This window comes from Prunus dulcis, chromosome 8 (genome assembly GCF_902201215.1).
Source record: "Prunus dulcis chromosome 8, ALMONDv2, whole genome shotgun sequence".
NCBI classification, from domain to species: domain Eukaryota; kingdom Viridiplantae; phylum Streptophyta; class Magnoliopsida; order Rosales; family Rosaceae; genus Prunus; species Prunus dulcis.
In genome coordinates this window covers 15,191,343-15,213,120 of record NC_047657.1, presented here as the reverse complement: position 1 = coordinate 15,213,120, position 21,778 = coordinate 15,191,343, and the positions used below count along the sequence as shown (strand labels likewise).

General features: G+C 39.5%; 4 protein-coding genes and 2 non-coding genes across 6 annotated transcripts; 4 read left to right on the top strand and 2 right to left on the bottom strand.

Annotated features, from left to right (window-relative positions):
* Window positions 1-1,003: 1,003 nt before the first annotated feature.
* On the bottom strand, window positions 1,004-3,438 carry LOC117638851 (coiled-coil domain-containing protein 124). The gene is made up of 3 exons (XM_034374006.1): window positions 2,748-3,438; window positions 1,651-1,770; window positions 1,004-1,327 (listed from the first exon to the last, which is right to left on the bottom strand). Exons 1-3 carry the CDS (start codon window positions 3,303-3,305, stop codon window positions 1,316-1,318), a joined length of 690 nt encoding a protein of 229 aa, XP_034229897.1. The 5' UTR covers window positions 3,306-3,438; the 3' UTR covers window positions 1,004-1,315.
* Window positions 3,439-6,316: 2,878 nt separating this feature from the next.
* LOC117636630 (rop guanine nucleotide exchange factor 1) lies at window positions 6,317-9,767 on the top strand. Its single transcript, XM_034371225.1, has 5 exons — window positions 6,317-6,852; window positions 7,194-7,310; window positions 7,425-7,954; window positions 8,280-8,633; window positions 8,979-9,767. The coding sequence occupies exons 1-5, from the start codon at window positions 6,576-6,578 to the stop codon at window positions 9,408-9,410; spliced, it is 1,710 nt and encodes a 569-aa protein (XP_034227116.1). The 5' UTR covers window positions 6,317-6,575; the 3' UTR covers window positions 9,411-9,767.
* A 97-nt stretch (window positions 9,768-9,864) lies between these two features.
* Window positions 9,865-12,275, bottom strand: LOC117636631 (F-box protein SKIP23). The gene is made up of 2 exons (XM_034371226.1): window positions 11,008-12,275; window positions 9,865-10,329 (listed from the first exon to the last, which is right to left on the bottom strand). Exons 1-2 carry the CDS (start codon window positions 12,193-12,195, stop codon window positions 10,297-10,299), a joined length of 1,221 nt encoding a protein of 406 aa, XP_034227117.1. The 5' UTR covers window positions 12,196-12,275; the 3' UTR covers window positions 9,865-10,296.
* A 191-nt stretch (window positions 12,276-12,466) lies between these two features.
* Window positions 12,467-19,790, top strand: LOC117637865 (transcriptional elongation regulator MINIYO). Its single transcript, XM_034372905.1, has 10 exons — window positions 12,467-12,720; window positions 12,826-13,639; window positions 13,931-14,025; window positions 14,180-14,367; window positions 15,297-15,402; window positions 15,513-15,773; window positions 15,949-16,137; window positions 16,271-18,568; window positions 18,704-18,913; window positions 19,424-19,790. Exons 1-10 carry the CDS (start codon window positions 12,493-12,495, stop codon window positions 19,613-19,615), a joined length of 4,581 nt encoding a protein of 1,526 aa, XP_034228796.1. The 5' UTR covers window positions 12,467-12,492; the 3' UTR covers window positions 19,616-19,790.
* A 175-nt stretch (window positions 19,791-19,965) lies between these two features.
* LOC117612332 lies at window positions 19,966-20,116 on the top strand. The gene has a single exon (XR_004583372.1). It is a non-coding gene; the product is annotated as a U4 spliceosomal RNA (small nuclear RNA).
* A 1,107-nt stretch (window positions 20,117-21,223) lies between these two features.
* LOC117612327 lies at window positions 21,224-21,419 on the top strand. Its single transcript, XR_004583367.1, has one exon. It is a non-coding gene; the product is annotated as a U2 spliceosomal RNA (small nuclear RNA).
* The last annotated feature ends 359 nt before the right edge of the window (window positions 21,420-21,778 follow it).

The following is a 21,778-nucleotide window of genomic DNA, read 5'->3' as shown; positions in this document are numbered from 1 at the left end:
GAGGGTCGCTGGCGGGGGTAGCTTCGGGAGGAGAGAGAGAGCTGACTGGGGAGAGGAGAGAGAGATATATATATAAAAATCTGACTTTTTGATCAAATTACCGTTTTTCCCTTCGCGGTTTTTTAGATCATAACTTCTTCGTTACGGCTCCGATTCGGGTCTACTTCGTGTCTACGAACTCCTGTCGCCGCGCTCTACGCAATGGCGTAAGCGAAATTCCCAAATTATTTCTCGATCAAAAAGTCAAATTTTCCCCCATTAAATAATGCGAGGGCAAAATTGTCTTTTTGCAAGAAGATATTTTCCTTACTTTTTAGATATTTTCTTCCTTTTTAGATATTTTGTTTTGGGTTCTTACATAATCAACTTAAATTAGTTAAATCCATCATGCAATGCATTTCCTTCCAATTTTTTGTGATAAACTAATAGATAATTGACTAAATAAGCATCCTCCAAAGTTTCAATAAAAATTTCCAAGTTTTTCTTACAATTTCCGTGGTTTTTATTCAATTTTTATCGATATCAATAATATCCTGATATTTCCATCGAAATTTTTGTGTTTTTGGACGATCGATATTTTCGATATCACCGATATTTTAGACCTTGCCCCATTCGCAATGTGTGCAAAAAAATTCTCTCTCCTCCTACTTTTCACATAAATAAATAAACTTACTTTGACCTCGGTTTTATAACATATCACATTACATTTGCGAAATTTCAAATTCAAGGAACCAAATTTAAGACGCGGTTATAACTCGTGTTTCATTGCCCTTGCTTTATATATCTTTTTCTTTCTGCATTATTGTGTATGGGGGAATTGAGGGTTTTGGGAGAAAATTAGGGCAGCGAACAATTAAATGATGAAACAGAAATAAATAAGATTTTATCAAAACCAAAACCGATCAAAGATGGCAGGGCTTTTTCAAAGGCTTGGTCCCCACACGAATGCATGGGACAATACTTGGTTTATATATATGATGAAAACATATCTTGACAAATCAAATTAATGGCTTCCAATTCCAACTAGTACCTGTAATCAAATTAATGGCTTCCAACTATTACCAGATTTACAGCAGACTGAATCTAAACAAAAAGTTTTGTAAATATGTCGCTCCAGGGGGGATTAGGGTAAAAGATAAAAGACTGAATAATTATTTAAATCATGTTTCATTGAGCGGGCATAGCACATACAGTAGGGCATAAACCATATATGCGTTTCAAATTACAAATGTACGTTGGTTGGACATGATGAAATCTGCAAAACAAGCCCAGGAGAGAAACTCAACAACCTTTGCATGGTGAAGATGCTCTGTGATCACTCAGCAACTGCAAATGTGAAAGTAGAAATTAGGCTGGCTTCATTTCACTAAAAGATATCCTAACATATGATTAACAACTTAAAACAGCTTTATATATTCCAACATGTAACACACAAACCTATCGATCTGAACACATGACGCACTAAGCCAATATAGAGTGTCTTAAGTAACAAAAGTTTCTAGGTATTGAACAAAGCTCTATATATTGGTGAGAGCATATATGACATGAGGGCAACAATTCAAGGATTTAAGCAGACTTATCATCTCAAATCACAGGAAAGAAACCATTGAGTTTACCAGAGAAAACAAAAAAAGTAAATATGGGACATACCTGATTTAGAGGATTATCGGGAGATTTCTTCCATAGCTTCCAAATCATGTCCTTGTATTGATTGTGAGTAAGACCTGGTTTCTCTTCCTTGAGAATTGGGAGCTCAGCTTCTTCAAAAGCCTACAATTATCACAAGATCTCGTCATATTATAAACACAAAGAGAACAAAATTACTAATGTCAAAATTTTCCATAAGACCAAAGCAGCAAGCAACGAGATAAGATTGTTTATTAACAAGGGGTGACTTATGTTTTCGAGATAGAAAAAGGGCTAACTTATCAATGGAAGTTTACAAAGACATCATTGAAAAGGTTCGCTGGCCATTAACAAATCACTGGCCAAAATTATACTTCATCCGAAGACACCAATAGTTAACATTATACTTCATCAGGAGACGCCAATACTGAAATACAGAAGTGGGGCAGCAACAACAACTACAAAGATCGCATTTTAAATTGCAGTTCCCCAAGAGGGAACAAACATGAGATATATCTGTACATCGACTACTCACATGAAACCTATAAACTTCTGCCAACCATCATTTCTAGGGATACAGTGTATAGAAAGAACATATGCTTGTTACTGAGATCAAGGGAATAAATAAATGACTATAAAAGTTATAGTTCATTGCTTTAAGCTATGTTTGAACTCCATGATGAAATGGAAATAGAGCTATAGCTAAATTTGCTCAAAATTCAATAGGTGGATATGCCTGAAACAGGTGTTCAATTACCAATGCACATTGCAAAGATGTCAGAGCCAACACAAACAAGTAAACAACACTAACGTACACCCACACACCAAATTACTGCTTTCGAGAAGCTGATCATGATTCATGGCCATGTGAGATCATGATATCATCGCAAATAACACATAAAGCTGTGTTTCAGAATTCAGCTACTTCAATCATGCCTAGAGCTCCAACCCTCATACTCATAATTACTAAAGCTCAATTATTCAACAACAGCAAAAACAAATTCTATCCAAGTGAATTAGACTTTAGATTTCAAAGCTATCCCAAACAAAATCAAAACCAATGCAATCCAATTCATAAGACCATAAACCCTAAATTCTCCCAATAACCACATAAAACGCACCTTAAACGACGCCTTGAGCCTCCTCTCCGGATGCCGATCTACCGGCAAGCTCTCTGCCACCGTCATCTTCGCAACCGCCTCCTCCACCGACCTCGCCTCGATGATCGAATCGTCCCGATTCCTATTCTCCACCGCCACCATCCTCTCATACTCCTCCTCCTCGGCCGTACGGCTCTGCTTCTTCTTCACCTCATTCGACTTTTTCTCCAACGCCGCCTGCTCCGCCTCCTTCTGCTTCCTCAGCTCCGCCTCGGTGACCTTCGGAATCGGGATCCCGACTCGTCCAACCTTCTTATCGGGCTTCTTTACCGCCTTCTCGAGCTCCTTCTCCTCCAGCTCCGCCAATCGGCGCGCCTCGGCTTTGCGAGCAGCGGCCTCAGCTCGCTTCTCGGCTTCTTCCTCGCGCTTCTTGGCCGCCCGAGACTTGCTGCCCTCGGCTTCTCGCCAGTACTGCTCCTCCTTCTCGCGCGCCTCGCGCTCCTTGCGCTCGGCTTCGGTCGAGCTCTTCCGAGCCCTAGCCTCCTCCGCCTTGCTGTTCACACCCATCTTCTTCGGCATCTTGTCCGTACGCTTCAGGATATTGATCCTCTACAGCTGCGACGACGAGGACGACGATGATTGATATTCTCGACCTGCGCTCGATGAGGATGAAATACGTTAACTGGGACTCGATTCGTTCGTTCACAGACGAAGGACAATAACAAAAGGCGGTTACGGCTAACAACATAATGGGCCTTGTTTGGGCCTGTTCAGACTGCTCAAATAAAATGTATAGCTCAATCCAATTCCCCACGGTTTTGGTCCAAGAAGACTCCAAATTATTTCCTTTGGACTACGAACCGCAAAGTAACGTGAGATATAGCATTGGTGTCACTGTCAACGATATATTAGGGGAGTCGTTGTATGGTGAGGGTGTCATATACGAATGATAATGAAGGTAAAATCTGATGGGAATCAGATGAATTGTGAGCATATTGAACATCTTTGTTTTTGTTTTTATTTTTCCTTTTATTTGTTTAGTGACTTGGAGAGACTGAAATGCCTTTAGTAAAATGTTCACGTGTAAAGTATGTAATCACTTTTTAACATGACCCCAACAAAGTTAAGATATGCTCTTACTAAATACATGACCAAAAAATAATAATAATAAATGATTGTTCTTCAATCCAATGAGGCAAATGAAGCAACAATTAAAGTTTTGGGATCATTGCTGTAATTTGCCCATTGTGGTATACAATGAATGTCTATTAGGGCATGTTCTGTGAGTTTGATTATGTAGTTAGGTGGGAATTGGATTCATAATTCTAGTGAAATGTTTGGTGACCTAAAAATAACATGGATTGAATTATGTTCAATCATACTAGTGCCATGTAGTAGCACATTTCAATTAATCCAACTCCTCCAATATATGTTTGTGTGTGTATGTGTTAATATGCCTCTAGAGACCCTAACGCCGAAAACATTATCAAAGGTAATGCACCTACTAATCCAGCTCATAATATAGACGAGAGTGGAGTTGACCCAATACTTTAAATTCCGATTGACCCATAAACAAAAAATAACTAATTAAATGCTAATTTTACCACATTATTATCTCACATTTCTATACCACATGATGTGGCATATTCATATCATATGCCACATCAATAAAATGAATGAAGTGTATTTTAATAAATAAAATTAGAAAAACAGAATTAAAATACTAGTTTCTGTTTTTCTAATTATCTTAATTAAAATACATTTCATTGATTTAATTGATGTGACATATAATATGGACATGTCACATCATGTGGTATAGAAATGTGGGATAAAAATGTGGTAAGTGTAGCATTACTCTTTTTTGTATTTGATGATCAAACAATAGTACAGTAAAATGGAGAATTTGAACTTAAAATTTCAAGTCTCGTAGCAAATACATTTTTTTTTCGTCGAAGTCTTATAACAAATCAAATGCTCTTAAGCACTAGAGTTATAACTCCCCCATTCGGTTCAACAAATAAAAAAACAAAATTCTAGATTTACACAAAAGGCCAAGCAAATCACTAATCACTGAAATTTAGCATTCATTTACTTGCATTTTAAATGTTTAGTTGCATCTTCATGCATTTGAATCAACAACTGAGACTATTATTAATCTGCAAGTGTCATTGGGATTGTTAGTATTTTAATCGCATCCTAAGCACGACTATCATTAACTCCAAATGGACCAAATCTCTTATCTCACAAACTAATTAATATTCCTGACCAACAAATAATTAAAATAAAAACCAAATTAATTATCCACTAAAAGATTCAAAATAGTAGCTCAGAAAATTCAACATACATTGGTCCCACAGATCCTTCTATACACGGTCCTGATTATAAACCGTCCATCACGCAAACTGGGCTCATCCAAATAAACGTACCCGACCCGCCGTCCTATTGTCTGCGGGCTATATGTCGGTCACGTGCAGCGAAACACTACGGTGGTCCCCCACCTATACGATCGTAATTTTCTCCCACCAACCCTTTCTGATCAACGACACACACGTTGGTCCCACCATGTCACCCGCGGATGATTGGCTGAGATTTGATCGATTCGATAATGAGTGAATGACCACCAGTCAAAAAGCGTAAGCAAATTGACTTTTACGGATGACCAAAAAAAAAAAAACTGCCAACCACACCCAATAGAGAAACACAATCCAGAAACGACACCTGTCCAAGAGATGCTCTGTTTTGGGCTAATGCGTACACTTATAACGTAGTATATATACGTAACCTTATACGGACTCCGACCGAATACTTGTCGTTCACACCGTGTCAGACGACTCAGACCTGTCCCCGGCTCATGGAGATGCTCTCCGGTGTCGTTAAGATCCTATGGGATCCAGGACTGACTTTTCGCTTGGTCCCACGTTCAGAACAATTTAACGGTCCATATCGCACTTGGCTCGTTCATTGAAATAAAAAGCGCGGGTCGTTTCAGAATTCACTCTCTTTAATTTGCATTAAAAGATATTTAATTGCTCTGAAATAAATGGTTAATCAACGTAATTACCCAAGACTAATCGTTAATGCTTTTAAAGAGATCTACGCTGAAAACGATGTCGTTTCAGTATTCACTCTCTTTAATTTGCATTAAAAGATATTTAATTGCTCTGAAATAAATGGTTAATCAACGATGACTAATCGTTAATGCTTTTAAAGAGATTAAAAACGAAAATAAAATATTAATCGCCCGCTTGGGGATGCGAGCGCACGGAATTTAAATCGAGGACGCGCGCATCCTAACTTTCTTTCGAGCGAAAAAACAAAAATACTTCGCTAACCTCTAAACCGCCGTTAGGTATCTTTCCCACGCAAAACTTCTGAATTCCCTCCATCTCCCAGACAGGGCCCCACAACGTATCCGTACACATCAGCAAACACTGCCACGTCACGATGGCATAGTAATCTTCTTCTTATCAAAGCGCATAGGTGGGGCCCGCTGGAAAAGGAGCGTGTCGGGTGCTCAGCTCTGCAAAACAAACGGCGTCACTTTTGCTTTTGGTGCCTTCTCTTCATCATCATCAACCCCACTGTGTCCCAGAGTGAGTCTCATTAGCTTTTGCTTGGAGAGAGAGAGAGAGAGTGAGTGGAGAGAAAGAGTGAAAGAGTGTGTTGTGAGCAAACCTGAAATCGCTTTATCCATCACCACCACCACTAACTTCGCTTCTCTGCAACATTCTTCAGACCACGCGAGAGTGTGCTTCATCTCCTTTTATCCTATGCGGTAGGCTTCGCCGTAACGAATGTGCGCCTGAGATCTGCTCTGTACGGACGTTCATTCGGATCTTTTGGACGACAATGGGGAGTGTGTCGTCGGAGGACGGCTCGGACCAGCAGAGCGAGGAGCGGTGTGGGAGTTATAGTCTGAGCGCCGATGTGAGCGAGTCCGAGAGTTGCAGCAGCTTCTCGTGCCGGAGGTTCGATGCGGAAGGGGCTTCGAGCTCGATGACGTCATCTCCGCGTCAGGTGCCCGGAAATTTTTGTTTTCAGGCGCCGGTTATGCTTCCGGTGATCGGAGGAAAGGATGTGGTGGCTTGGGATGAGAAGCCGGAGAAACGAGACGCTGATTTGTCTGGTATTGGATTTTGTTTTTACTTTATTTCTTTTTTTTTTTAAATTTTGTTTCTAAATTTGGTTCTGAGGAGATTCTTGCTCAGTGTTTGGCTTCCGAGAAAAGTGCGGACAAAGGAGTAGATAGTGAATTTAAGGCCTAAACAGAAATTCTTAAGAAAACTGTAGTGCTCAAAAGTACTTGTCCAGTTTAATTCCCAAACCTAAGAGGCACTTTTGAAGCAAATTGATCCTTATCCTATTTCTTATTAGTAGAGATCTGACTCTGTCCTATTTTAAGACCATTTATTTTGTTTTTTTATAAAGTTTTTATTATTATTATTTTTATAAAATTTATGGTTGCAGAGGTTGAAATGATGAAGGAGAGATTCGCTAAGCTTCTGCTTGGAGAAGATATGTCTGGAGGAGGGAAAGGAGTCTGCACTGCCCTTGCTATCTCAAATGCCATCACCAATCTTTCTGGTTAGTCACATCCTCTTGGAATATGCACACCCTTGTGTGATTTTGGCAGAGACTTTTCATTTTTATATGTGGAATTTCGGTTTTCTGAACTCAATTACTGGGTTGGAATGGCAGCAACTGTTTTTGGTGAGTTATGGAGGTTAGAGCCACTGGCACCACAGAGAAAGGCAATGTGGCGCCGAGAGATGGAGTGGCTCTTATGTGTGAGTGATTCAATTGTTGAGCTTGTGCCTTCGATACAACAGTTCCCAGGTGGGGGTACATACGAAGTCATGGAAATGCGACCACGCTCTGACTTGTATGCGAATCTACCTGCCATAAAGAAGCTTGACGCAATGCTGCTTAGTATGCTTGATGGGTTTTGTGAGACGGAGTTTTGCTATGTTGACCGGGGGATAATTGTGGATGATTCCAATGATGGTAAGGGGTTTATGCCCGGTGGAAGGCCTTCAATTAGGCAGGAAGAGAAGTGGTGGCTACCCTATCCAAAAGTTCCGCCAAATGGGTTGTCCAGTGAAGCACGAAAGAAGTTGCAGCAGTGTAGGGACTGCTGCAACCAGATATTAAAGGCTGCCATGGCAATTAATAGTAGTGTGCTTGCTGAGATGGAAATCCCGAGAGCTTACATGGAGTCATTGCCCAAGGTTTGGGTTTCTACATCTCTTTTCATGATTTGACACATATGGTAACTAGATTACGACTAGCAACAGCATTTTTTTTTAATCCCCTCATATATTTAAGAGTAATATCATGTTGTGCGAGTGTTAATATCCTTTCCTAATTAAAAGGTGATACAAGTGTGTGAGTTTATATTTCAGTGCCATTCAATTTTATTTATTTATTTCGTAATGAGAGCATAAATAGATGCTAAATATCAATCAATATTCAGGAATTATTATTCAACATGCAACTTTCATTTAGTTGATTTTAAATTTCTTATGACACCATTTGTTCTCCATTTCATGACAGAGTGGGAAAGCTTGTCTGGGTGATACCATTTATCGTTACATAACCGCAGACCAGTTTTCACCCGAGCATCTTCTTGATTGCCTGGACTCGTCATCAGAACATCAAACTCTAGAAATAGTCAATAGGATTGAGGCAGCTGTGCATGTTTGGAAGCAGAAAGACCAGAAAAAACACAATAATCATCAGAAAGCTAAACGTGCATCTTGGGGTGGCAAGGTCAAGGGACTTGTTTCTGATACTGAAAAAAATCATTTTCTGGCCCAACGAGCAGAGACCCTCTTACACAGCCTAAGGCATCGTTTCCCTGGCCTCCCACAAACTGCACTAGATATGAACAAAATACAATACAATAAGGTACATTTCACTGTATGTTATCTATATGTTGCTTAAGATTAGAATACGGTCACCTGAACTTGGGGTTTGTGAAATATGTCATACTGCTTAAGATTAATTTCTTTTATTACTACTTTGAATACACTGGTTTATCAATTTTGTTGAGTTCCTTGGTTTTGTAAACTTGGAGACTGTATGAATTCGTTGTGGCACATTATGAGTTATTTGATTCAATCATTTATGTCTGAGACTGTCCGAAGGACAGATGCACCATGTGGTTACTGCATTATCTTCTGTAATAGGATATTTAGAACAACAAATCTTCCAAAGATAATTCTGAAGGAATTTTTTTGGTTAATTTTGCAGGACGTTGGGCAGTCAATTCTGGAAAGCTACTCGAGGGTTATGGAGAGTCTGGCCTTTAACATCATGGCAAGGATAGATGATGTCCTCTTCGTTGATGATGCTACTAAGCGATGTGCTGCAGCAGAATCAATGTCTATTTTCAGCAGGGGAGGTTTGGGTGGCCTTCCTATCCAGAAGAGGATGTCGCCCAGCCCTTTCTCCATTCAACACACTCCTTATGGCTCTCCACTAGCAACTCCGACTTTCTGTTCCTCCACTCCAGTTGTTGGTAGTCCAGGAAGGACACCTCTGTGCGTAAAGCGCAGCATTCGAAAAGAGGCACTAGACGAGAAGACAGAGAAATTACTGGCAGCTGATTTTGAGAGGGTGTGGTCATATGCTGGAAGCCTAAGCTCTAGAAGAACAACCGGGGACGCTCCCGAGCGGGATTGACTTAAAAATGTTAGCTCAGTTTTAAGTTGAAGTAGGTCCATATAACAACAGAAGTTACAGAGCCTTGGATCCTTGGTGCTGTCAAGATCTAATATTGTATAGTCTTTATTAGCAATGGAAATAGGTTGGTCTATAGTTTTGATCAGGTAGTAGATGAAGAGAAAAAAGACTATTTAATTTCATGCTGGTTCTAAAATTCCCGTTTTGCCATTTAGCTACCATACCGTAGACACATCTTGTGATTGGATCTCTGCTACCAGATTAACATCAAGCCAGTGTTCAAGCAATTGTTCTGGACTGATTAGTAACTTCGCATTAAAGAGAATCATGGCAAGATATGAATAAGTGTCTTGAAAATATGGTCCATTTCTCATCTCCAGATTTCTACTGACCAAAACTATCATAATATTCCATGGTAATCAATAAAAAATAGGAAAAAAAACAGAAGCTGAAGTGTTGCAACTTATGTAATTTAAGAAAAGCAAAAGAACAAGATAGATGTGTTTCCAAAAGCACTGATGATTCAGTAATTTACAAGCAAATAAAGTACATGGTACATACTTTATTATTATTTATTTTTCAGTTAACAAGGAATTGGCTGCCTCTTAACAACTCCCCTTCCAGGTTTAGGTCCTTACAGAAAGTAGTAAAATATCCTTGGCTCATAAAGAGACTCATGTCTACGGCAACTTCGATCCACTTGATTTGGTTGCAAATGCTGGCTTGGTCACCTGAACTTGTTGATGGCAAAGCCGCAGGGTGTGAACTGTGCTTTCACCTTGCACTTTACCATATAAAAGATTTAAACTTGAAACGTCTTGGATTTCAAATGCATTAACGGGTTATTACAAAGTTGTGCACTGATTTTCCACAATCCATCTCCATCTCACAAAGCCAATTCTTCAAACTGACTTTGCACCTGTTGCATTCACTAAATCAGCATTTGCATTCCTTCATTATGTTGATTAAAAATCGATTTGGATACTAATGATGAAAATCTGGATTCAAATGGCAGGAATACCAGCTAGAGTAGCACTTATTGTAATCGACAATCAATCCAATCAAAACATATTCACTATGAGCCTGCTAATTATTTGGCTGCAACATCAGGAGGACCAGCAATCAAACTTAGAGATTTCAATATCAGTCAGCTGCTAGTATAATTGTTTCAAATCAGGGATTTAAACCAACAATGGTACAACATTATGTTGTCAAAGCCTTTAAGCCAAGGCCCAGAGATCTTAAAAAATCTGAATAAGTTATTGCGACAAAAATAGTCAGTAACCAAAAAGGCAAAACTGATATCTAGAAAATTGGGGATTTATCAGAACAATATACTGCCTACAGCACCATGCACTAATTAAGTACGAATGTCTTGGCAACAGAAAATGACCATCAAGGTGGCATTGGTACTAGATTTAAATTAGAACCTATCAGAAATTGGCATCAAGGTGGCAGGGCCAGATATGAGTTTGTAACAATTATCAAACATACCTATCAGAACTTGGCAAGACTGATAGCATTGAGCAGTGCAAACACAACATAGAATGAGAAAGAACACAAAGCAAAATTCCAAATGCAAAAAGACTAAACTTACTTGTGTTGGTGCAATCCAGTCAGGGGGTGGCCAAAACAGCTTTGAATACTCTGGATAATCAGATAAAGGTGCAATACTACCATCATCCAAGTCAAACACACCTATATCACGGCCCTTGAACACGCCTTCATCTTCACCACTTGTATAGAAGAAATTATCTGTAAAAAATATACAATTCCCTTTACAACCAGATAACTCTGAAGCCGAGGCAGAAAAGGTGCAATCATCCCCCAAAAACAACACCCTATCCCCCAAGCTTTTCAATTCGACCAATCTCTTCCCCTCTCTATCCAACTTAAAAACCTTGAACCTAACTGTTCTTTCAGTCAAACAACCATTGAATTGCAATTGGATGATTTCATCATCAACATCCAAATCGGTTTCTGGAGCCATGCTCAAATACATATCAACCACCAACAATTCACCACTTGACTCAACCAAGAACTTCTTATCACCACCAAACACAGGATTTGCAACTACATTCAGATTTGAGTGCAAACCGACGATCACAGTACGTCCCGTGCCATCAACGGCATAAAATTGTCCTTTAAACAGTATAACATCATCATAAGGCGAAGGCATATCGTGAATTATAGTCCACCTCTTATCCTCAGACTTAAACATAGCTAATTTCCCAGACACGTGAATGGTAAGCAACACAAAATCATTGCTTTCGGAACCCAAAAACATAAAAACCACCTTTTCCATGTACAAATTGCCAGCATCACCAAAAGAGTTACCATTAACAAAAGGCCTAAAATGCACATAGTGAAGAACATATTCTCCACCCAACTCAAAAACCCAAAACTTGGATAAATCCAATACCTTTGGGAAAGATTCAGGCAGAGGCTTCAGCTGAAACCGCGAGAGTGGGTTCAGCAAATGCATTCTCCCAGGCACGTCTTCTTCGATCTTGACCAGCCAGCAATCTGGGTTTGTTTGGTTGCGGAAATTAGGCAACCCCATGAGGAATACGGTGCGCTGCGAGAGGTGGAAACCTAAGGTGGTGTCGCAGATGCCATGGTTTGTGAGGAACGGAAACCGACCTGGTAAACGGCGAGGTCTGGAAGAGACTGAAGACCGCCATGAGCAGCAAACGGATCGGAAACGGAGCAGATAGAAGGGGCTCTCTAGGCGCTTAGCGATCTCCTCTAGGAGCTCCTTGGGGAGTTGAGACCAATCGGCCATGGATTTCACTTCACTTTCCCGGGAAAGTACGGGAAAATTGGCGAGAAAGTTGAAGATACAGCTATTGGAAAATCAGAAGAAATGAGAAACGCCAAAGGCCAAAGGAACTAGTGGGGACCACAGTGGTATAAAACGGCACGTGGCGTCGTCGTTTACTCTAATTTAAAATGAGCCAAGCGGCGTCGTTTTCGGTACTTGTTGTTGGCTGGTTCTGGACTCTGGTATATATTAAATTGAGCCCGCCCAAATGTCCAAGCCCTACTTTCTGAAAGTTCATTCAGAGTGAAGCTCATAGTTATGGAGAAGAAGCGAAGCAGCAAAGCAAGCAGTCCAGGCGAGATGAAGAGGAAGACGAAGGTGATAGTCGGGACCGACGCGCTTCAGTTAAGCGAGGGCGATGCTTCGAGTTTAATCGGCGGCATAGTCGAGAAAGGTATTTCCGATAAGTCAATGCTGGGCCCCACTCCACCGCCTCGGCCCACCGTTCTTCCTTTCCCTGTTGCTCGCCACCGCTCCGCCCTCCCGGTAAGCCCTAGCAAGCTGATAATTTGGTCGCTACTGTCAAACGGTTTAGTGAATATTTGAGAAAAATGTACATGAATTTGTGACTGGTTTTGGTTGATGTTACAGTATCGAAGTCCGGTGAATAGTAATTTGGGTGGTAATGAGGATGTGGATTATGGTGATGGCGGTGATGATGTTATGAACTTTGAACCCATAAAGCCTTATGCCAACCCAGTAGAGAGGAAGAAGAAAAAAGAAATGGACTTTAGCAAGTGGGCAGAGAAGGAGCTTGGTGTGAATAGGACTAGAACAGTTAGGGAAACAATGGAAGCTAGTACTAGAAAGAATGGCTCAAATAAATTGCATCCCCAGCCAAAGCCTCTGTTGGGCAACTTGAAGACTGAACAAGAATCTGTTTTGGGCAACTTGACTGAACAAGAATTTGTATTGGGTAAGAATGACATGCAAATTCAAGCGGGCCCAAGTCCAAAGTCCCTTGCTGATAATGTTCAAAATGAACAAGTGTCCATGTCGCTTGAGACTCAGATTGATGAAGAGAACCGTGCTCGATTGCAAGGGATGTCAGCGGATGAGATTGCTGAAGCACAGGCTGAGATCATGGGAAGGCTGGACCCTGCGCTGCTCAATGTGCTCAAAAGGAGGGGTGAAGAGAAATTGAGGAAGCAAAGAAGCCCCAGTTCGGATAACAATGAACCAAAAATTTCCCCTAGCTCTCAAAGTGGCATGTCTCATGTGAACACAACAATTACCTCAAACCATACAAAGACTGCGGAAGAGAATGGGTTGGAGCAGAACTCAGGCCAAGCGAGTGGAAGTTTGTGGACTGCTTGGAGGGAGAGAGTCGAGGCTGCTAGGGAATTAAGATTTTCCTTGGATGGGACTGTTATTTTAAATGGTTCCCACCAGATACCTAAGAGTAGTAAGTTATATTACTCGTTTATATAATTTTTGGGTAGAAGCTAACCTTTTCTTTTCGTACTATTTCACAAGACATTATGTATATCACTCTTGTGTCTTTGCTATATTTACTGTTCTATTTTCTCTAAAAGCCTGGGACTTAATTCTGTAGTTAAATTTTCTTTTACAATGAAATTAATAGCATCGGTAATTTTGCTGTCTGGGAAGTGCAACTGCATTAATGATGGTACTTTTTAAAAAGATAACATGTACCTCAATAGGCTTTCAGTTAATTATTTCTTCCATGTTACAGGTAATGTTTCTGAGCGTGACTTCCTGCGTACTGAGGGGGATCCTGGTGCTGCTGGCTATACAATCAAAGAAGCAGTGTCACTCACTAGGAGTGTGGTCAGTTTATATTCTTGATTTCTGTAGTTGTGAAATAACGGTTTAGATAGTATCTTATGTTCATGGGTCTCTGGTATATCATGTCCGAAATCTTGTAGCGAGTCCTTCTGATTTCTGTTATCTTGTTTTACCATATGCTGTTTGGTGGTTTCAGATTCCAGGACAACGGTCCCTGTCATTGCATCTCCTTTCAACTGTGCTTGATAAGGCATTACAGAATATTCATCAAATGCAAGTGCAGTTTGATAGAAGAGATGCTAATAAAGTTGAAAAATCTATTGACTGGGAGGCTGTTTGGGCTTATGCACTTGGCCCTGAACCTGAGCTTATTTTATCTCTCAGGTGTGTTATATCTGCATCCTTATATTCCAAAATTTTGTTGAAACCAGTCATGCCTGAATTATCTGCCTTTATCTTGTAATCTTACTCTTCTGTTAGTGAGTTTGTTTTGCGGTGTTATTGCATACCAATTGATCTGTCAAACATGGATAAGCCTCGATGTTGTTTCACAGAGTTGACTGTTTGTAATATTGAGTTATGATCTTTCTTTAACCATGCCTATCAGTATCATCACTAATGAGTAGATTCAGGTGTCATGGTCTACCATTTATATTTTTTATGTCCTTAGTATACCTGCCATGTATAAAGCAATCCGTGGATCCAGATAAGGCACATAAAACATTGTTAAAGAAATATAAATGCACAATTATAGTTTGAACTGGCAAGTTCTTTTATTGTCTATTCTAAAAATACTTTTTATATCATTAGGAATCAGTTCTAGCTTGATATATGCCCCACGTGTACACTTGTACCGTCAGAATAATACATGATTATTTATACTCTGTACCTTTTAATATCATGACCTAGATAACAAGGAGGTATATTGTTGCCCAGATTAATGGTTTCATAAAATTCATTACATGTATTCAACATGAGTTATTCTAAATTTTCTGTTCATTTATTGGATCATAAAAGGCAAGATAGTCTAGTTATTTCATCTTTACATGTTATAGTTAACTCGTCATATTCCCCTCGAGAAAAAGTTAAGTGTCTTCTCTCTGTTTGCTGCTTATATATCCAAGCTAGAGTCATATGCCCCTCGAAAAATTATTTGATGACTTAGATTTATCATCAACCAATTATAGTATTTGATAGAATAAAACAGTTAACCTGAGGATATAATTATTTTCTTGGAGATACTTCACCATTTTCTGATTCTTTGATTTTTTTTTTGGACTTAATAATTTTGCAATTTAACCTCTGAATTGTAGGCTTTGTCTCGATGATAACCATAGTTCTGTAGTTCTAGCTTGTGCCAAAGTTCTTCACTGCATATTGAGCTATGATGTAAATGAGAACTTCTTTGATATCTCAGAGGTAGAGTTTTTCTTTCCTTTTCTTCCTACTATTATACTTATATATATCTTTGTTTTTTTAATTATCTATCAGTATTTAATTACTTCAAGTTTGATGTATTCTGCTTTCAGAAAATAGCAACTCGTCATAAGGATACATTTACTGCCCCTGTATTTAGAAGTAAACCAGAGATTGCTGTTGGTTTCCTTCGTGGTGGATTCTGGAAGTACAATGCTAAGCCTTCTAATATTCTTGCACTTGATGAGGAAATTATTGATGATGAGACTGAAGGGAAACGTACAATTCAGGATGATGTTGTGGTTGCTGGACAAGATTTTGCTGCAGGTTTGGTGCGGATGGGAATCCTTCCAAGACTTCGTTATCTTTTGGAGGTTAGTCCTTTATTTTCTTTTTACAGAACAGAGCAAACACGGATTCACCAATTAGTAGTGTTATATATATAGTAAGATACTGCAAGAAAAGTTGTTGATTAAAGGACTTTTTAAGAACTTGTGGAAAAATGATCTTCAGTTTCCTCTTAAAGTGTATTGTTTTGTGTGGTTTCAGTCAGACCCTACAGCGGCTTTGGAAGAATACATCATTTCTTTACTTATAGCTATTGCAAGGCATTCCCCAAAATGTGCAAATGCAGTCATGAATTGTCAAAGGCTAATCCAAACAGTTGTCAGCAGATTTATTGCAAAAGAGAGTGTAGAAATCCAGCCTTCTAAAATAAAGTCTGTTAGACTTCTAAAGGTAGGCAGTTTGTGTACTTTTATTTCCAGTTGTTTTATAGGTTTTGTTCCTAATACTATTAGATGGGAATTGTACCTGCATTTAATTCGAGATAAAATTAATACTCATATCCTTAATTTTGTGTATATAAAAGGTGTTGGCTCAATCTGATGGGAGGAATTGTGTTGGTTTTATAAAGAATGGGAGTTTCCAAACTATGACATGGCATTTGTATCAATCTATTTCCTTCCTTGACAAATGGGTAAAATCTGGAAAGGAAAACTGTCAACTTTCTTCAGCTTTGATGGTTGAACAGCTGCGTTTTTGGAAGGTTTGCATTCAGCATGGGCATTGTGTGTCATACTTCTCAGATATTTTCCCCAACTTGTGCATATGGCTGAACCCACCTATAATTGAAAAGCTTATAGAGAATGATGTACTTAGTGAATTTGCATCCATCACTACGGAGGGCTACCTTGTGCTGGAGGCTTTGGCTAGAAGGCTTCCAAGTTTGTTCTCACAGAAGAATCTGAGCAATCAAGTCTCTGAGTATTCTGGTGATGACACTGAGTTCTGGTCTTGGAGCCATGTTGGTCCAATGGTTGATATAGCTTTGAAGTGGATAGTTATGAAGAGTGATCCTAGCATATGTAATTTATTTGAGATGGAAAATGGAGTTGGTGTTCTTCTTGTGTCCCAAGATTTATCAGTGACTTCCTTGTTATGGGTGTATTCAGCTGTCATGCACATGCTTTCCAGAGTGCTTGAAAAAGTGATCCCAGATGATACTGTCCACTCGCATGAAAGTGGTAGTCTTGTACCATGGCTTCCAGAGTTTGTTCCCAAAGTTGGACTAGAAATTATTAAAAATGGGTTTATGGACCTTTCAGATACTAATGATGCAAAATATGGAAAAGATCCTAATGGAAGTGGCTCCTTCATTGAGAAACTTTGTCATTTGAGAAGTCAGGGTACATGTGAAACATCATTAGCTTCTGTATGTTGCTTACAGGGGTTAGTGGGGATTATCGTTAGCATTGATAAATTGATAATGTTAGCCAGGACAGGCGTCCAAACTCCTTCCCAAAATTACACTTCAACAAGAGAAGAGAAAATACTCAAGGATGGTATACTTGGGGGGTGTTTGGTTGAATTGAGAAGTGTGCAAAATACTTTTTTGAAGTTAGTTGCTTCAGACTGGCACCTTGTGCAGTCCATTGAGATGTTTGGCAGGGGTGGTCCTGCTCCTGGAGTGGGAGTTGGCTGGGGTGCCTCTGGTGGAGGATATTGGTCTGCTACTTTTTTGTTGTCTCAAGCTGATTCAAGATTTCTCATTGACCTACTTGAAATTTGGAAGATTGTGTCCAATTTTGATATCCCCACCGAAGAAGAAATGACTTTGACTATGCTGGCAATTAATTCATCTCTAGGAGTATGTGTAACTGCAGGACCTACAGATGGGACTTATGTGAAAAAGGCAATAAATATTTTACTTGATGTCTCAGTTCTGAAGTATCTTGATCTCCGTATTAGGCGTTTTCTTTTCTCGAATAAGGGAGTTAAAGTGTTTGATTGGGAGTATAAAGAAGAGGATTACCTACTCTTCAGTGAAACATTAGCTTCCCATTTCAATAACAGATGGCTATCTGTAAAGAAAAAGCTCAAAGATAGTGATGGCAATAATTTATCTGGCAGTAAACTACTTAAGAATGGTAAAGGTTCCCTTGACACCATATATGAGGACTTGGACACATCACATATGATCAGTCAAGATTGCACTTCTTTAGTTGTAGAGTGGGCTCACCAGAGGCTGCCACTACCCATTTCCTGGTTTCTCAGTCCAATCTCAACCCTTTGTGATAGCAAGCAGGCTGGTCTTAAAAAATCTTCCAATTTACAAGATCTCATTCAGGATCCAGGTGATTTTCTTGTAGTTTCCCAAGCTGGGCTTTTCTTCCTTTTGGGTATTGAAGCACTGTCCAGTTTCTTACCAGATGACATCCCATCCCCAGTTAAAACTGTATCGTTAGTTTGGAAATTGCATTCTCTATCTATGATCTTACTTGTTGGAATGGGTGTCATTGAGGATGAGAGGAGTAGAGCTGTTTATGAAGCTTTGCAAGACCTCTATGGGAATTTTCTTCATCAGGCAACATCGTGCAACTTATTGACAGAACCTAGAAATGAAAACAACGTGGAGTTTCTGGCATTCCAATCAGAGATTCACGAGACTTACTCAACATTCATTGAAACTCTTGTGGAGCAGTTTTCTGCTATATCTTATGGTGATTTGGTTTATGGCCGGCAAGTTGCAGTTTATCTTCACCGTTGTGTGGAAGCTCCTGTGCGCCTTGCTACCTGGAATACACTAACTAATTCTCGTGTTCTTGAACTTCTGCCACCTTTAGAGAATTGCTTTACTGATGCTGAGGGTTACCTCGAACCTGTTGAGGTACTGCTGACTAGTCATTGACTTGTTTGTATCAATATGAGCTTCGAGTATCTTTAATTTAGTTTTGAGAGATTGTGGGGGGTGTGTGCATGTTTGTGTGTGCGAGAGTAATTATTAAATCTGGTGCTTGTGCAGGATGATTTTGGTATTTTGGAGGCTTACGCAAAGTCATGGACTTCTGGTGCCCTCGATAGAGCTGCAAGTCGAGGATCACTTGCATATACACTGGTTCTCCATCACCTTTCAGCATTCATTTTTAATTCGTGCACAGGTGATAAGCTATTGCTTCGGAATAAGCTTTCGAGGTCTCTTTTGCTAGACTTCTCCTTGAAGCAACAACATGAGGTATGCAAAAAATTTCCACAGTTCTTAAACTCTTCGTGTATATCGTGTTTAGTGCGTAAATCTGTCCAGAGAGTAGATTGTGTCTAGCAATGTGTATCATACAAAATATGCCTCCTTTGTAATGATATTTTGCTATGAACTGTGTCGTATACTAATACAATGAATGCAGTCAGAGAGAAAGGGAAACCACTTTGTAATGTTGACGAAGTAGTTCTCTTAATTTAAGCAGCCCCTTCGAAAGGAATTAAACTCTCAGTTTGAACCATTGGTTCTAATTGCACAGTTATGGCCCTATGGGGACTGCCTTCCACGCTGCCTCCATCATCAAGTTGGATAGAATACATTATTTGATATGAGCTTGAAGTTAGTTTTGTTTATACTGTGGAAATACGTAGTACATAATAACTATTCATATCACATCCACCTTTTTTCTGTTCTTCTACTTGGCCCTTATCTCCACAAAGCAATAATTGAAAGAAAATCTAATCCAAATGTGGAATGTAATTGCAGGCAATGATGTTGAACCTAATTCAATATAACAAGCCATCTAAATCAGACAGGATCAAGCAAGAGGATGGATCACCAGCTTGGAATGCCATCGAGAAGAGGCTTGTGTTACTAAATGAAGCTTGTGAAACAAATTCCTCACTTTTAGCTGCTGTGGAGAAGCTAAGGTCTTCCTTAAAGAACAAAATGTTGTGAGCGTGTGTGCATGTCGTACGCTTAAGAGAGAGAGAGAGAGAGAGAGAGAGAGAGAGAGAGAGAGGCCGGCTTGGTGAATGGATGTTTTGCATAGATGAACAATGTTTCCAACTTGTAAATGTCTGAACTCCCTTTTGTACATAATAAAAATTGAACAGAATCCTTTTTACGTTGATTTGCGGCTACAGATTATTTTCCCAGGTGAGAAAGACAACTTGCTCAATTGGAAATCGGTTTAACAAGTCTAGGGAACCTTTGCTTTGAACCCAACAAACTCCCACATCGACAGAGTGATAAAAGTTGAGTTTCTCTAGTGTGTATAAAAGCGAGACGAAGCCAAATTTTTAAGCATCTTTGCGCTTGGGGCAATGACGCAGCTTATGAGGTTCTAACCGAGGCGCGTCTATTGCTGGTTGAAAACTATTTCCAAACCCCCTCACTGGCCTCGGTTCAGCCGTGGCCTCTGAGAATTTCTGGAAGGGCTCCCTTCGGGGTAAAGCCCTACAACTCCTAGTTCAAGCATTCTTTCATCAACATAATTATAATTTCAACTAATTATTAGAACATGAAATGACTTTCAATTCTTGAACAAAAAAAAAAAAAAAAAAAACTAACTTCCAAATTTGTAATTAAGAACACCAGAATTTCATTGTCACCTGAAAATTTGCATGAACATTGAAAGATTCAAACCCAAAACTAGTCACTTGTTATTTTCTAATTGATTTTTAGTTCTATCATCGAAAATTTCTAACCGATTCTTAGTCCTATCATTGAAAATTGAAAAACCCAAAACTAGCCTCTTGTTATTTTCTCTCCAAATAGACTATATGTGTTTTTGTATAACAAGTGACAGCCCAATTGTTTTGATTTGATTTCCTGGAAGACATGAACTAATGTCATTTTGGAAACGACAATGTGGCCTTCAATCATTTTGTTATAATAGAAGAGAACGAAACTTTTTGCTTATCATAATCCTAATTCATTTTCTCGCTCAGCCTCGATACTTGAACTAACATCAATATCTTGGAAGGATTAGATTTGATAATTTAGAAGAATTATATGATAGACTAATAAATAAGCCACTCCTTGAAGCTTGTATCATTGTGTGATGAACAGTGTCAATTGGGTCTGTTGAACATGAATGGGGCTTGTTCAAATCTAGATAATAGATGAAGAGTGAACACGTAAGAGTGTTTTAACTTGTGTTATCGTCTAATTAGAGCATGAGTGTGATTAACTTCTTCTAAGCAATTTGGAACCATAAATAGTTAGCACAGATACCAAGCCTTGGCCACACGTTTATCCCAAATCGCAAGCGGTCTTTGTTTCTTTTTTATGAGAAGCAGTCCTTTCGTACAACTTGTATGTAATTCAGTATCTTCGTTTTGTCGCCAACGTTTTACCATTGTTAACAGATGTATGCATGTATAAACCAAATCAGTTTTGCTCTCTGTTAGTTCGAATCTCAGACTCAGAGGTACAGGCCTTACCCCTCACCCTTCTTTCATGGCACCCTCTAGCTGTTTGTAACAATCCCACATCGGCCTCACCAAGGAAGCATGGAAGTGAATGGCCCTATAAAACGAGAAAGAAGAGAAAAGAATAAGCATACCTTTCTCGGCCTTTTGGCTAAGATCAAGTGTAGTATCTGTTCTTATCAGTTTAATATCTGATACGTGGACCAATGGTCCACACGATATTAAATTAATTTCTTTAGGGGGAGGGTCCATTACAGTAGCTTGCTATTGGGACTCTCGTGTGTCGCCCAAGCGTTGCACTATTGCATGGGCCTGGCGCACCCCACCAAATCCAGTTCAAACTTAAAATTGTCTTTAGCAATTGCGAGGCCTGCCATTGTGTATTTTGTAACACTCGAGACACCCTAAGAAATCAAGCTGTGTTTCTATACACGCTGAATTAAGATGTGTAAATTAAACTTAACCTCGCGAACTGAAAAAAATCTTCTGACTTTGGATTTACGGTGCGGTTGGATGAGGAGGAAATTCAATGTCGTTCATTAGTGACAAAAGACACTATTGGGTCAGTGGGTTTGTTAGGAATCTGGGGAGAGGACAGATTTTGGAAGCTGAAGTTCGGGGGCTTTTCTTTTGGGTTGCGGCTTGCAATGACAAAGGTATTAGGAACCTTGTGATTGAAATGGAT